The 16,990-nt window shown below is 37.8% G+C and overlaps 1 protein-coding gene across 2 annotated transcripts in view; it reads right to left on the reverse strand.

The window, feature by feature from the left end:
* SPTLC2 (serine palmitoyltransferase long chain base subunit 2) overlaps positions 1-16,990 on the reverse strand; it is a 97,813-nt gene that overhangs the window by 52,165 nt on the left and 28,658 nt on the right. For both annotated transcript variants that reach the window (XM_074327144.2, XM_088797434.1), the window contains exons 3-6: positions 9,280-9,434; positions 7,725-7,873; positions 5,919-6,043; positions 2,187-2,280 (exon numbers count right to left, since the gene is read on the reverse strand). In XM_074327144.2, coding sequence (XP_074183245.1) covers positions 2,187-2,280; positions 5,919-6,043; positions 7,725-7,873; positions 9,280-9,434 — 523 coding nt within the window. The remainder of the gene's footprint in view (positions 1-2,186; positions 2,281-5,918; positions 6,044-7,724; positions 7,874-9,279; positions 9,435-16,990) is intronic.

The raw sequence follows: 16,990 nt of genomic DNA on the forward strand, positions 1-16,990 counted from the left end.
CTGTGTTATGACTCAATGTGGATTTGTGTTTATACAAATTTTATTTGTATGATTTCATGTTAAACCTCAAATAAACGCTTCCTTATGTGATTGTTAAAAAAAAAAGAAAGAACCCCCCCCCCCAATCTATGCAACATTAAGTCTGGGGTGTATTTAACAGGAGTGGGAGACACCCCATCATAAAATCTGATTTTATAAATAGTCTTTATTGCTCTTCACTGAAGGAGAGGGTTAGAGTTACATGAATTTGCTCTTTTCATAAAAGGGCTTTGGTAGAAAAGAGAAATAAGGTAATAAAAACACATACCCCAGGACATAAATAAGATGGCCAAAGGTTGTGACTGTGTTTATACCTTCAGTTATTCGTAACAACACAACCTGTCTGCTACCTACACCAGAGACAGGAGACGCTGCCATAGAACTAAGTACGTCTGATCTGAATCCTCTAGTCCTGCTGAAGAGGGCAATGTGTGACCATCAGCAAGAGACAAGTAAAAATGCACTCATTGTTTTAGTTTCCTGTTTACATACAGAAAGGAAGAGAAAAATAAACACTGACTCAAAATTTTAGGTGAAAGGAAATATCTATAGAATGTTTAACCACAATATCAACTTAGGGGGAAAAAATCCAGTATCTCTCATATTATACTCCCCAAATCCCATGTAAAATAAAGATTTAAATAAAAAATGTACCATGAAACTACTGGAAGAAAATAAGAATAACCTTATTATCGCAGAATGCAGAAGGCATTAAGGCAAAAGCCAAGTCATTAGACAATAAAAGTGACAACATAAACATCTCAATAAGTCTGCACAGCAAGACACCGAAAACAAAGTTAAAAATAAATACTGCAACATAAGAGAAAGGATAATATAAAGGGCTCTTGCAATTAATACAAAAGAGAAACTATTTGAAAATGGCCAATTTATAAAGAAATACAAACAATACTGTATAAGAAGTTGCTTGACACTTAATAATCAAAGAAATAAAAATTAACATGTTATTGACTTATTAGAGTAGAAAAGATTTAAAATGATTCATAATGGCCTGTGTGGGCTTGTGAGTCAGTCATATTGTTAAATAAAAATGTGCACAATACCTGGAGGCAATTTGGAAAAGTACAAAAAAGTGTATACCCTTTTGACCAGGAATTCTAAAACTGCTAGGAATTTACCCCAAGGCACTAAGACCATTGAGCAAAAAGGTGGGTATAGGTAGGTAGTGCTGGTTCTAGTAGAAAAATTTAGAAGCAACTTTGATGTCCAAACTGAGAGATGGACAGAATAAGGGCACCTCCAGACTCAATCACCACCCTAGCATTACAGGAGAGGAGTCACAGGTGTTGCCAAACAGAGTCCACAACGTGTCGTAAGAAAAGAGGTCACACAATGGTGTTTAATATCCCATTCACATAAAACAAAATACGGTTTGCACCATTCTCACTGTAAAACATTTTAGGCAAGACAAAGAGAAAAGGAAGAAGATTATTACCACCCATAAACCTTCCATCTGGGGGCACAGACCTAACATTTGGGCATATATACTTGTAGACTTTTTTCTGTACATGTACACATTTTGGCAAAAGATGACATTAAAGATAGTTTGGTAATCTTTCTTCACTACATGTGACTGTTTTAACTACGAAAGTTATGCATTTTTACTATAAATAATTATTTTAATAATACATAAAGATATTTATTTCCATTTAGGGAGAAACTTTTGGCTTAGTGCTTGCCACCGTTCTCTGGGCTTTAATAGCACCTGTTTATACTTGTGCTTCCATATCTGCCCGTTGTATTCTAACTACTGGTTTGTCTATAGACTCAGAGATCCTGGAGATCAGGGATCCTGCTTTGTTCATCCCAGTACCTCCAGTGTGTTGGCAAGACACCCCTACAGGCGTGTAGTAAACGCATACTGAACAAATGACATGTGCACAAGGAAGATGAAAAAGTTGAAAGTCAAATAAAAGGAGAATGTCATATGTGAACCAAAAGGCTTCCTTCAGCCTCTATTTTTATTACAACGAGGAAGAAAATAACTTCTAAAGGACTGGACCAAAAGGATATTTTAAATGTTGCTACTTCAGTTTCCTTTGCATTTTCTAATATTAACATAACTAAAGATACCACTGCCACTAACCCAAAGCCTATTAAACACGAAGGCTAGCAACAAACAAACTCACTATTGTGTTTGAAGACTCGAATGGTTGCTCCTGAGAGTCTGGCTCCCAAAACCAGCGATGCATGGTTAAGTTCATCACTCAGAATCAGGCAGCCCTGCACAAACACAAACACAGAACAGGAAAGTAAGATGCTTGGGAGAAAGGCTGAGTTACACAAATTACCAAATGCTAAAACCTTTAAGGATAATTATATCTTATTGGACCCAATAACAAAATATTCACGAATCCACACTTATACAACAACTAAATGCAAAGAGGATACTTGATGGGATACTGGAACAGAAAAATGGTATCAGTGGAAAAACTGGTGAAATTGAAATAAGTTCTGTACTTTGGTTAATAGTATTGTCCCAAGGTTAGTTTCTTAGATTTGATATACATTCCACTATTACATAAGATATTAACACAAAGGGAAACTGAATGAAGGTTATGAGTTCTCTGTATTCTCTTACAACTCTTCTGTAAGTCTAAATTTAATTTTGTAGGAAAAAAAAGTTAAAATTGAAAAAAATGAAACTGGAAAAAAAATACAGAGAAGCTGAATTTCTCTTTAAGTCTTCAAATCCTTTACTTAATCACTCTTGGTATCCCACTGTTCCTTAAAGGATCCCCTCCTTCCCGCTACATAATTTTATTTTCTTCTTTCCCAGTTAATGTTTTTCTTGGCAAAATCTGCAATCCAATTGTGTTCTTTTTGTTTATCAGCCCCTTTTTAGACAGCCTTATTCATCATTTCTATGTATCATCAATCTGTTTTTTCCTTCTAATTTACTATGAGGCTCCAGTATACACTTTGTTCAAAACTAAAAATTAAATATCAGCAGTTACCATCTAAGAGCTTGGTATGTTTCAGGCACTACACTAAGGGTTTTAAACGTATTACCTTTAATCCTCACAACAAACCTGTGAGGTCGGTACTATTATTATCCCCACTGTACATATGTGGAAACGCCCATTCAGAGGAGGTACAAGTCACAAGCATGTAAGTGACTCAATACAAGGCTTCTGCTTCCAGAACACATGCTCTCCCTGCCTTTAAGCTGAATAATCAACCACCTCATATATCAGTTGTATATATCAGATTCAAACACATAGTAAAACTGGATTCGTTGCTGCCTTTAACGATTAAATAATATTTCAACTATGTTTTTTGGAAGATAATTAAGATAGTATCTTCCACGTCTCTATATAAGAAATCTAATGCCAGATAGTGCTTGTTAAGAGTTTGTGAGCTACCAGGGGAAGCCGAAAGAAATCATTTAACACTCTCGTGTGAAAAATTCTAAGAAATTCCAAATAAGCATCTCAAGTTTATAATGCCAAAAGGCAGGACACAATGTATTAAATCAATGTGAAGTCAAAGAACCATACATTTATGTCTTTCAAGGAAATTGTCCATTGTATCTAAGTTGTTGAAGTTACTGGCATAAAGTTGTTCTTCATATTTTCCTTATTATCCTTTTAATAAGAAGTATAGTAGGGTTTCTAGGCGGGAATTCCCACCTGTTCTCGGGAATTTTTCACTTTTCCGTTCCTGAATCCCCAGAAAAGTTGGTCAGGAAATCGGGAAAATCAGCTCCTTGAACCCAGGTGGTTGGTAGTATCAGCCGTCACTTTGTGGAAACGATTCATTGTGGAAAACAGAAAACAGTTTATATCTCGGGATTCAGGAACAGAAAGTGAAAAAAACTCCTGAGAACAGGTGGGAATTCCTGCCTGGAAACCCTAATGTAGTGATGTACCCTTTCTCATTCTTGCTACTGGTAATTCAAGTCTTTTCTTTTTATCCAGACGAGTCTGGCCAGAGATTTATCAATTTTATCTATTTTCTCAAAGAATCAGCTTTGGATTCACTGACTTCTCCTATTGTGTATTTTCTAATTCATTGATTTCTGCATTTACTTTCATTGTACCTTTCTTCTGGAATTTTTGGGCTTAATTTGCTCATTTTCTAATTTTGTAAGGTAAAAGTGTAGATAGCTGATTCAAACGCTTTTTTGCTAATATAAGCATTTAAAGCTATATATTTCCATCTGAGCCTTGCTTTAGCTTCATCACACAAATTGTGATGTTACATTTCCAGTTAGTTCAAGTATATTCTATTTTGCCTTTCTTCTCTGATCCATGGGTTATTTAATAATGTATTGTTTAATTTTCAAACATTGGAGGATTTTCCAGATATCTTTGTGTTACTGATTTCTAATTTAATTCCATTACGGTCATAAAACACATTTTAAATAATTTCTATTCTTTTAAATTTATTAAGGCTTGTTTAATGGCCCAGAAAATGGTCTATAGTGGTAAACGCTTCGCTGTTGGGTAAAGTGTTTCACAAATGTCAATTAGGTCAAAATGGTTGATAGTGTTTTTCAAGGGTTCTATATCCCCACTGATTTTCGTTCTAGTTCTTCTATCAATTATTCAGAGTGGGCAACTGAGATCGATAATCACACTTCTGTATTTGTCTACTTCTCCTTTCAGTCTCATTAATTTTTGCTTCAAGTACTTTGAAGCGCTGTTATTAGGTGCCTATTAATTTAAAATTGTATGTCCTCTTAATGAATAACCTCCTTTATTATTATGCAATGTTCCTCTTTAATCCCCCTAAATATACCTTGCTCTGAAATCCCCATTTATGTTAATGTAGTCACTCCATCTTTCTTTTGATTATTGTTTGCAGGCTATATCTTTTTGCATTCTTTTACTTTTAACCTACCTGTGTCTTTAAATTTAAAGTAGGTTTCTGGTGGAAACCTAATTAATTTTATCTAACCTGACAGTCTTCTACTTGGAATGTATAAACCATTTACATTTAATGTGGTAGGAATATAAATGGATTTGAATCTCCTCTCTTGCTATTTGTTTTCTATTTGCCTCATCTGTTCCTTGGGAACCTATAATTATATCACTGAAAAGGACTTTAGGGTTAACCTAATCCAAGTACTTCATTTTACAAAGGAAAATTTGAGGCTCAGAAAGGTTGTGACACTGTTCACAGTCACACAGCTAAAGCTAAATCTGACCATATAACCAACTAAACAAAAACTCAAGTCTTCTGACTCATTAATCCCTGATTTTGCCAATATACTATTCATAGATACCAATGTTAAAATGAGAATAAGTAACCTTGAGGAACCTTTCAAACTGATAGTGCCAATCTGCTAAAATGTGATTTACAACATCTCTTCTCTCTTCTATCCCCTCACCAATTCTACCCATAGAAAATAAAATACAGACACACACAATGTGTGTTTGTGTATATATCATTACTTTTCACCTGTATTATTTTAACCTATGTTAATTAACATATGTATGTACTCGTACATACACACATACTCTGCCCATATATTTCCAACCAACATGAATTACAGTGAGAATAGAAGTGTATTTTCATATTTTTCTACTTAGGAAAAACCACCTGTTAAATAAGTTTCCAAACTAAAGATACTTTCTTCCATAATTTTAGCCTTTTATGAGGTTTTTTTAGAATCCCTTCAAAACCATATGAAACAAAGAAGGCAAGAGTCATCAACTGGAAGAGGAAAGGATCATGGGTTCTACCAAGAAAACTTCAACGGACAGAAGTCTCCATGGGATATACTTATGCAAAAATTTGTGACACAGACAGCTGTGGGTAAACTGTTTGGGCCTAAAGTTTATAATAACTTCTGGCTTGCTCTGAATGCTTCATAAAATCAAAGTAATTTTCATTAATGACCGACTAAGTCTTACTTTGCTAACAAGAGCAGGAATGTTCATTGAATTTGTTGCAAATCCCATGCCATAGGCCATAGCAGCTTCTACTCCCAAGAAACTTGCCACAAGCTTCTCTAGTTCTTCATGCTTGTCCAGGTTCCCTGTGTGAAGAAGTTAATGAAGTCAATACCACCAAACCCCAAATTTAAGAACCTCTCATTACTTTATAAAAAGAAATCACAGTCCACATGTTAAAACCTCTTCAGACTAAGGTAATGGTTCATAAAGAACACAACAGTTGAATAACGTAAGACTCAGCACCTGTGGTGGAATTTCTGTAGAGGGTTACCAACAAGAGCTCCCGTTCCTGCTCACACATGGGAGTTCCAGGTTTAGGCCGTAAGAAGCCTGGCAACACCTGCTTTTATACTTTGGAAGTAGCTGCCATGTAAAAGTCTCATTAGTCTGTTGTAAAGATTGACCATGTGGAGAGAGAGAGAGAGAGGAGCTCTGGAGAATAAAAGACTAAGGGGGGTGGGGGTCCACACCTCAGCTGATCCCACCACCCAGTGAGGAGCAGACACGTGAGTGAAGCCATCCTGGATACTCCCTCCTCAGTGATAATGCCCCACATGCAGGGGAGTCAACAACAAGCCCTTCCCAAATTGCAGAATCACAAGCCAATAATGTATGTTTCTGTTTTAAGTCACTAAGTTTTGGGATGGTTTGTTATGCAGCAAATGACAGGTTAAATAGCACCCTCCCTCACTTTGATCTGACTGGTAAGTTTGCACTGTGATTTTACATCAGTACCCAAATCTGTAAGTGTCGAACCACACTGATCAGTGATACTGGCTACACGCAAAGAGAAAAGATGCTCAGTAAGAAGACTGCTGAACTTGGATGCCCTGTATCCTTAAAGCTTAATCAAATCATTTAACTTCTCTGGGCCTCAGTTTCTCATCTGTTAAATACCAATAATGATATTTGCTCTGTCTGCCTCATGACATTTTGTGAGGAGACAATATGTTCAAGCACTTTATAAAACATAAAGTACCATAAAGATGTAAGTATGATTACTGTATGTTATCAGTGCTCCCCTAACCACATCACTGGGGACGCTGAGTGAGAACAGCCTAACTGTACTTGCCAATCTCTAGACCTGTGAGAAATAACAATAAATTGTTGTTTTAATCCACCAAGTTCGGGTGTGATTCACAGTAATAAATATCCAGAAAGATGCCTTATAACGTCTATGGTTTCAGTTGTCTGGAACAAAATGGAAGAATTTGGAATCTTCCTATGAACTAAAATAAATTAAATCTGTCTCTAAATCTGTTAACCTTTACATTTTATAGACTTGTATTCATAATAAGAATTAGCATTCATTCAGTGTTTACCATGTTACGAGAACTTCACATGAATTGGCTTATTTAATTCTTGAAACAGGCCTATAAGGTAGGAATTATTATTAGCCCCAAATTACCAGTACGGAAACAGATTAACCCTCATTTGCTCCTAGGCTCGATACTGGTAAATGGCACTCTTAACCATGATCATTTGCAAAAATCATTACAATTACAAATGAACAAATACTTCTGGAACTTAACCAGATATATTCTGTATGTATAACATAATGGAAAAGATAAATATGTCTCAAAATGTGTTAAAAGCATTACAATCATCCATCACTGCAGAGAGGTAAAGCAATCTTTACCTGATCTAAACTACACGGCAAAGTATGTACCTGGACACTTAACAGTCTAGTTCTCTATCAGCATCACTCCCTCCTTAGCAAAGACAGGTAAGCACGGGCGCTAACCCGGCCCGGCCTGCACTCACCGATTTCCTGCCGAGTGCTGCACACGCCAACTCCGTACTCCTCTAGGACCCTGGCGGCTGCTTCTTGACATGATCCAGTATTCCGTGCAAATCCAAGATAGTTGTAGGAACCCATATTTATAACACCTTTAATTGTATTCCCCGTGTACCTGTTTTCCAATAGCATGAGAGGTCATGAAACTCACGAGCAAGTCAGATACTTACATGTGATAATAAATGTACTGGTACAAAAGGAAGCACCATATGCAGGAAGGAGAGAGAACATGCTCTAAATGAAAAGCAGCTCAAACTCACTACCAATAAGGGAAATGGGAGTTAAAACAAGATACCAATTTTCACTTACCACTAATGACAAACATTTAAAAACTGACCACATCTAGTATTGGCCAGGACAGTCTCATACAGTGTAGATAAGAATATCAGGCGGTACCGTTTTTTTGGAAGGCAGTTTGGCAGTACTTAGCCATTAAAAGACATACACACTCGGACTCGGCAATGCCCACACACATCTGAAAGGACATATGCATAAGGATCCTTTAAGAGTCACTACAATAGATTATGTCCCTTCTGCAGGCACACAAACCAGTGACATTCCACATAGTGGAAGCTCAGGCAGCCAGGGCCCCCAAGTAAGGACGATATGGTTCAGAGGCCCCACCAACCTAAAATAGACATGAAATGTGGACAAGAAATAAACTGCTGCTCCTTAATTCTGAGATCTGGGGGTATTTACAACAGGATGATGCCGCCCAACCTGCTACACACTGTATAGGTCTATACTATAGAATACTAACTGGCCACTACAAATAATGAGCTTGTGTGAATATACACAGGAAGGATGTTACCGATACAGTAGCAGGTAAAAAGCAAGATGTAATTCGTTTTCTAGAATATGATTCCATTTTTGTACATCAAAAGCTACCTGTGTATAACCCTGGTAGCTATGCTACATACATACCACACAGAAAACACCTCACGGCATAACATTCAACGAATTGACAGCAATGGTTACCCCTGGAGAGTGAGGACTTGTGGGGGAGTAGATTTGCAGAAGGACAGAGGTTAGCTGTCATGGGGGACTTTCAGTTTATCTGTATTGTTTTATCCTTTTTTAATAATGACAGTGCAAGCATGTCATACTTGAACAATCTAAACCACAAAATAAAATGTTGACTATAAAAATTTTTCTAAACTATTCAATCCATTTAAGTAAAAACACTCCATAGATCCTTGAATCATATGAGAAATCAAAATATCCAGAAATAAATTCAGACGCTTGATGCTGGTAAGTAGCATAACAGAAAGGATCTTTTTTCTTTTCTTTCTTCTTTTTGGTCAAATTTTGTTTTCAACTATAACCCAACACCGTATTAAAGTAACAAAATCTCAGTAACAATGAACAGCATGCAAGGAAGCTAATCATGCTGCACTGTACTTTCAGCTTCTACTGCTATTTTGACAGAATGCTGTCAAATTTGCAATAGACTATTTTCTGAAGTGTGAAGAAACTCTTTTTTTGTTGTTGTTAAGAACTAGGTTCCCAAACAAGACTCACTTGAACGACCAGTTGTAATCGTGAGACTGCCTCTCCATGATGTCCACCCTGGCTCCAGGCACGCTACAGATGGGCCGATTCCAGTTGTCTCTAATCCGCATGTAGAGGTTCCTTGTATAGAAGTTTTCGAAATCCTGATACAATGACACAAAGTCCTGCCAACAAATGGGGAAATACCATAAATTTAATTGAGTTGCTTTTTAAAAATTTACAACTTCCCTTTTCATCTTGCAAGAGCACTTGAGAAAGAGAGGTCAATTATGCTGAATTAACTGATGTAGAAAATGTTTTGAAAGACATCAACTCTATTTTAAAACAACTCTTAGGTAAAAGTCACATAGCTTTGATGGCTGCATATAAGAAATGGTTACAAATAACTATCTGACTGATGAATGTAGAGCCAAAAAATTAAACTAATAAAGTAGGCCTCATAGAAATAAAAAACAATTCTGTCATGAAATGTTTTTTCTTCCTAATAAACCCACAGAGACCGCTCTTTCGCTCCCCCAATAAAATATGGATTGGGGGAAATGCCATAAAAACCCCTAGAACTCCAGTTTCAAACAAACAAAAAAATAATTCCAAATTTAGGATTCCATTCTCTAAATATTTTCAAGGACCAAAATGAAACAAATTCAAAGAAAAATGATAAACAAGAAACACTAAGATGTAGGTTATAGAAAAATACCTAGGTAATGGGTAAACCAACCAACCAAACAAACAAAAAACACCTGTACCACAGTTTTACTATAGTCAGCAATCCACTGAGCTTCTAGCCCTCAGATCCTGGCTTGGTGCCAATCTAAATCCATCTCCTAAGTAAGCTAATGAAAAACATTAAAAGGTTAAGCCTTATTTTAGAAAAGATTTTCTTTGCTAAAGAAGACTCTGCATAAAACTTTAAAATTAAAATTAACAACCTTCTATGCCATTGGACTCTAAACTGCCTACCAAGTAAGCCTCATTCATAGTAGGTAAAACTTCCTTACAGAAAGCCTAGCCGAGTCAGAAAGCACTCTTAGGAATTTACAATACCTGATACTATCTCTCACATTTCTTTATGAGAAGACAGCCATAAATAACGTGTCTATAACAACTGGAAATTTACTACTTAAGTGATATGTCCCTTTTGATAATATTCTCTTTCAACAAGAATACTGGATGAATGAAAACTGAAACTGAGACATCCAAATTCTAACTAAGGACTTTCCTTTGACTCTTAAGCACCATGCATTTATTTTCTAACGTCTCCTTCAATCCTTAGTACTGTTTCAATAGGGTAAATAGTACTAACTCTTCCCTATCTCATTTCTTTATAACTTTTCAAAACACTGCACATTCATTTTAAATGTATTGACTCAAATACCTGAAAGAACTAATCCATCACAGACAAATTTTTATTAGCAACAAAAAGCAATATTTAAGAGTTTGGTCCCATCTACCAGAAAGGTTATCAAACCTCAAGACAGAAAAAAGGCCACTGGCTAGAATGAGACAGAGCTTTGGGTAACGAGTGATAAAGCTGCCTGTGGTTAGGAGGGAAGGATGGGTTCTTAGCTCCTAAACAGACACTGCTAAGGTCAGGGAGCGCCACCTCTCCTCATCCTTACAATGACAGGACAATTAAGTCCCTGAGATGCGAACAAACTCGCAGAGTGAAGCTGTCACTGGGAGGGATGTTAGACCAAAAGCAGGTGGGACAGAACAGAAGAGGCTTCCTTTTCCCCCCGGAGAAATTCCAGGATAGTGGCTTGGACTGCAGTTCGAAATTTTGGAAGAGAGATCTGAAGGGCGGCTAACCAAACTCCCTGCAGCCTAGCAATGAAGTGAGAAAGGAGACAAGAGAGAATCACTATTTGGGGTTCCAACAGGAATGTTTGTAGGCAACAGGAATGTCTGTTTCCAAAAATACCTCACACACTTTATGCTAGGACTAGGGTTAGACTACAGGACTTGTCTTTTCATTCATTCATTCAAGTATCTTTTACTGAACACGCAATAGACACCGGATTCTTTTGCTAGACACAGGATACAATAAAGAACAAGACAGCTTCCTCTGTCCAGCAATGACACCCCCACTACTCCTCCCCTCCTCCCCGCATCCCACTCCCATCCTCACCCCCCTCTTCTTCCTCCTCAGTTTAGTCACTGCAAAATGATTTTCGTCAGGGCCAACCGATGACTCATCTGCTCAGTCACTGAACAAACACTGAGCAGTACTTCCCAGGCACAGAGCCAGGCACTGGGGATAAAACGAGTAAGACAAACTCCGCCCTCACAAGGCTCTTAGTGCCGTGGAGACACACACACAGTCACAATGCAAGTAACACGTACAGCGAGTGCCTAACTGGTAGATGAGCAGCAATCACAGAGTCAGGGTCAAGCCTTACGGCTGCGCTCTTCAGGGACATTTTTTCTGAAGCTCTTCACAACCCCATTATATTAGGTTGGTGCAAAACTGCAGTTTAAAATGTTAAAAACAATTGCAAAAACCGCAATTACTTTTGCACCAACCTAATAGCACGATACAAGGTAAGGAGAGACAAACAATACGTAGTTGAGACTACATTCTGGACGACTGAGCTTGAAGCACTCACCAGGTAAGTGACTTCTAGCTTCTAGCCTCAAAGACAAAAATTCAAATTCCCGGATTTGTTCATTAGGGATGGGTAAAGACCTTACCAAAAGTAGTGTGGGGTCATCTCAATAACTAGCCAATAAATAGCCTTTATTTATGTTTAACCTATTAGATGTGAGTCTTCTAAAAAACATCCTATACTGTTTAAAATAAATAGGTACTATCTCATCTAGCGTCTGTGCAGGCCTAAAGATCACAGGGGGGCAGGATGGGTGCTACGGTGTTTCCCCAAAAACAAGACCTAGCCGGACCATCAGCTCTAATGCGTCTTTTGGAGCAAAAATTAATATAAGACCCAGTCTTATATATTAATATTATTATTATATATAATATATATGTTAACATTATTAATATTAATATATATTATATATTAATATAATTATTATATATAATAATATATATGTTAATGTAAGACCGGGTATTATATTACATTATATTATACCCGGTCTTTATTCTAATATACCCTTATGTTAAAATAAGACCGGGTCTTATATTAATTTTTGCTCCAAAAGACGCCTTAGAGCTGATGGTCGGCTAGGTCTTATTTTTGGGGAAACACGGTACCACTCTCAGAAGGTGACTTTGGAACAATTGTGTATGTTTGTTACGAGCAATTCTGGCCAACACAGATGTCCAAATACTTTTATATGATGATAAAGATGATGAATAACCACACTCATAGCAACAAGAGTTCCCAAGTGCTTTACATGTATTTTCTCTTAACTATACCTGTACCCTCTTACAGACGCTATCGCTCCTATTTTCAGAAAGGCAAAATGGCTCTCCCAGTTAGGGAAGTAGTCAGCAGCACAGCCAGGAACTGATCCTGGTCTTTTCATTACAAAGGCTGAGCTCCTAACCCCAAATGCCATTCTGTGCTGCTGCTAAATCAAACCAATCTGAAATACCCTCTAAAGCACACACGCACTCACGTGTACACCTTGCGCGCCCGCGTGCTCACACACACACACACACACACACACACACACACACAGCAGGAAGGCTAAGAGCCGTATTTCTAGATACCCTCCTGAGAGGGCTGTGGATGTGGTAGATTCTACCCTGAGAAGCACACAGACGTGGAAGGCAGAGGACTGTTTTGCACCAGTGTAGGAGCTCAGCTCTCAGGGGACTTCACGATGGCGGCACCAGCTGGATTCCACAGTCCACTGACCAAACGCCAGTTTTGTGGGTGAGGAGTGGCTGTGACGGCAGCCACTGCAGTACTCACGGCAGGACCAATTTCCTAAATTGGGGTGGCTGCTTAGTTAAGGGAGGGAGGCCCGAACGTCACTGCTCCAGACCCTCCACTATGTGCTAAGTGCCTAACTCTGTTTGCTTGAACAACTTCAGTCATTCTGGTTCACGCCACTGAAACTTGACTGTTTCAAAAGCACATTCTCTGTGATTATTTTTGGGAAATAAATATTTAATCAGTTATTCTCCGTATTTTGTAGATTAAAAGAATAATACTTATCCAAGTCACCATTCAGTGATATAGATGAAACTAAGACAAGCACTATTCCAAATTGGGCTGTATTTCTAATTCCGAAAAGAAGTCTCAATACTAGTTCTAACGTAATAACTTTTATTTATTTCAAGAGTCTAGGGCACAAATCTCAATATATCAAAGGAGAAAATTTCTCTCAAAAGTGAGCATTTGGGGCACATAACCACTGCTTTCACGTTTGGATGAAAAGCTTGGAAAACATGCTCAGAAATGTTTCAGCGCCTTCTCAATGGCAAAATGATTTAAAGTTCCACCCCTGACCTACTGTGCCTAGTGTGGGGGAGGGAGGAATGTAAAAATAAACTAACTCTAGCAGTCAGTATTAAGTCTTTAAAGAACAAATCAGAATCATGAAATAGCTTTGCTCATTCTCACCGAGGCAATCGGATATCCACAAAGAAAAAGAAAAAAAAAACAGCAACTTTGATCTAAACCTTACATTTTATACAGAAATTAACTCAAAATTACTCAAAATCTTAAATGTAAAATATACAACAATAAGACCTTTAGAAAAACCTTCATACATTGCTAGTCGGAATGTAAAATGGTACAGCGGCAGTGGAAGATATTTTGGTGGTTTCTCAAAAAGGTAAACATGGAATTTCCATTACAACCCATTAATTCTATTTCTAGGCATATACCCCCCAAAATGGAACTCTGATATTTAAACAAGTACACAAATGTTCATAGCAGCACTATTCACAACAGCCAAAAGGTGGTAAAAATCCAACTGTCCCTCAATGGGTGAACGGATAAACAAAATGCAGTCTACCCACATGACAGAAGAGCATCCAACAATGAAAAGGAATGAAGCACTGACACATGCTCCAGGTGGACAAACTTCAAAGACAGTAAGGAAAGAAGCCAGACACAGACGCCACATATCGCATGATTCCATTTGTATGAAATATCAACACTACGAGTAGTTAAAACCGTAGAGACAGAAACAGGTTAGTGGGCCAGGGGAGGGACTGCATAGTGGGCAGGAGTCTCCTCAGGGGGTGATGACATGTTCTGGAGCTAGACAGAGGAGATGGCTGCACCACAATGTAAAACTAAAAACGCCACTGAATTGTACACTTTAAAATGGTTAATTTTATGTTATGTAAATTCTACCTCTATAAAAACAAGAGCAAAAAGTAAACAAAAAAAATTCTCTATTGGAAATTTCTTAGTGGAGTAAGAAATAATTCAATCTCAAGTTCAGTCCATCCATACCTTTCCATTGTTAGTAGCAAAGCAAAAGGGTTCTATTATTTTCAGTGGTTCTGCCCCTCCTTCCATATTAGGCTCCAGGTATACATTAAAATATTCTACTTCAACCACTGGCAAGTAAGCTGGCAGTCCCCGATACGTAACATGTAGTGCTGCTGAGGACACAGGTCTGTATCGCATGCCATGAGCACAAGGGAAATGAGCAGAAGCGTAAGTGGGCCTGGCACCCCGGCATCGACAATTTAGCTAGTCTTAATTACAACCTAGTGTTGTAACCCAGTGTATGTAACCAAAACTTGATTTCTTTATGAAAAATGCCACCCTCATTCTCCAACAAAAAGTGTACCTCTAAAGCCACTAACATTAGCAGAGGGAAAATGAGACATGAGCAAGTAAAGGTTCTTAGAAAAGACAACTTTTGGAAATGAAATGGGAATTATCAAATTCAACAATGGTTTGGAGCGATGACATGTACAAATCCTCCAATCAATAAATTATCTTTCTCCACAAGAGAATTCAGCTACTGAAAATCATATATCAAATGTTTCAGCCAGTTTAAAAACAGAAACACAAGAAAACGAAACAAAAAACCCTGCCCGCCACAGGTTAGTGGAAATGAAGCAAGCACTACAGTAGGGTAGAGGAGTAAAAGCCGAAACGCAGTTGACTGCAGTGTGAGGGTCAGGCTACCAAAGCCGTGACTGCAAATCCAGAGTTTCCCAAACGTCAAGCTAAACTCCAGTCTATTGTACAAAGGGACTACGGCTCCTACGACAAAGAAGCTTTCCCTGAAAAGTTGAGTAATGGGAGCCATGTGTGGACATATACATCCATACAGAAAAGTGGCTGAATAAGCGTGTATAACACTCACTCTGCCTGTCAGCCATATGGAGTAAGTGAGGTACACGACCAAATCCTGAGGGAAACGTTTCACTTTGAATTTGAGGTCAAGGGCCAGGGCTCCACTTTCCCAAAGCCCTGTTTTCGGCCATGCAAAAACAGGTACTAGTCACAAGGTAGGGAAGCAATTTCTTGAGAAGAATTAACAATTTCGATCACAATCTAAACTGAACTTACCATTGATATTATATAACTAAATTTCTTTAAAAAGCCATACTATGTCCAGATATATGCCCTTTCTTCTTTACCTTATTTTATTAGGTTGAATCCTATAAAATTGTCATTTTAGCAGTTCAAAAACGGTCAGATATTGGCAACTTCGGATGATTCAATGTAATACTTACTGATTAAAACAATGAAAATTGAAAAATATATTCACAAGCTTGGGAAAGAAAAATATTTTACACAAAGTACAAAAAGTACTATTCATAAAGGAAGACTGAACATTTGCTTACTTCAAAAGAACTTCTGTTCATCAAAAGACACTATACATAGACTGAAAAGATAAGCCACTAAATCGGAGAAGACCACTGCAAAATGTCTTCTAGGATAAAGATTTCCTACAAACTAAGAAAAAGAGAAATTCAACAGAAAAACAAGCAAAGGATGTGAATAGACACTCCACGGAACAGGTACTTCAAATGATCTTTAGCATCTGCAAAGGTGTTCAGCTTCCTAGGGCAACAGAGAAATGCAAACTCAAATCACAATGAGGTACTGGTCATACATGCAGTTGGATTAGCAAAAATTTTAAAGTTTGACAATAGTAAGTGTAGGTAAAGATGTGGAACAATAAGAATCCTCCAACACAGCTGGTAGGTGTATAAAATAGTACAATCACTTCAGGAAATAGTTTGGCACTATCTTGTGAAACTGAAGACATGAATACTACATGACTCAATAATTCTAAGCCTGGAGAAACTCCTGTATACACGCCTAGGAAACCTTACCAGAATGTTTATAGCAGCTTTTATTAACACTGGCAAGAACTGGGGAAAAACTCAGTGTCTATCGATATCAGAGTAGATAAATAAATTGTGGTATACTCTTACAATGAGGTACGCACAGCGCAGACAAATGAAGTAGACGTACACAACACAGCTGAATCCCACGACGGGTAAACAAAGTAAGGCACAACACATATACCGTGCTTCCCCGAAAATAAGACGGGGTCTTACATATGTTAATTTTTGCTCCAAAAGATGCATTAGGGCTTATGTTCAGGGGATGTCATCCTGAAAAATCACGCTTGGGCTTATTTTCCGGTTAGGTCTTATTTTTTGGGGAAACACAGTATATATGTAACATAAATCCATTTAGCTAAAGTTCAAAAACAGGCTTAACTAAATTCTGTTGTCTACAGATGCATATACAGGTGATAAAACCACGAGGAAAAGTCAGGACAATGGTCACCTCAGGGGACAGGGAGAAGGTATGACTGAGAAGGG

This window comes from Rhinolophus sinicus, chromosome 3 (assembly GCF_057876585.1).
Source record: "Rhinolophus sinicus isolate RSI-liver-muscle chromosome 3, RSI-T2T, whole genome shotgun sequence".
In the NCBI taxonomy this organism is placed as follows: Eukaryota; Metazoa; Chordata; class Mammalia; order Chiroptera; family Rhinolophidae; genus Rhinolophus; species Rhinolophus sinicus.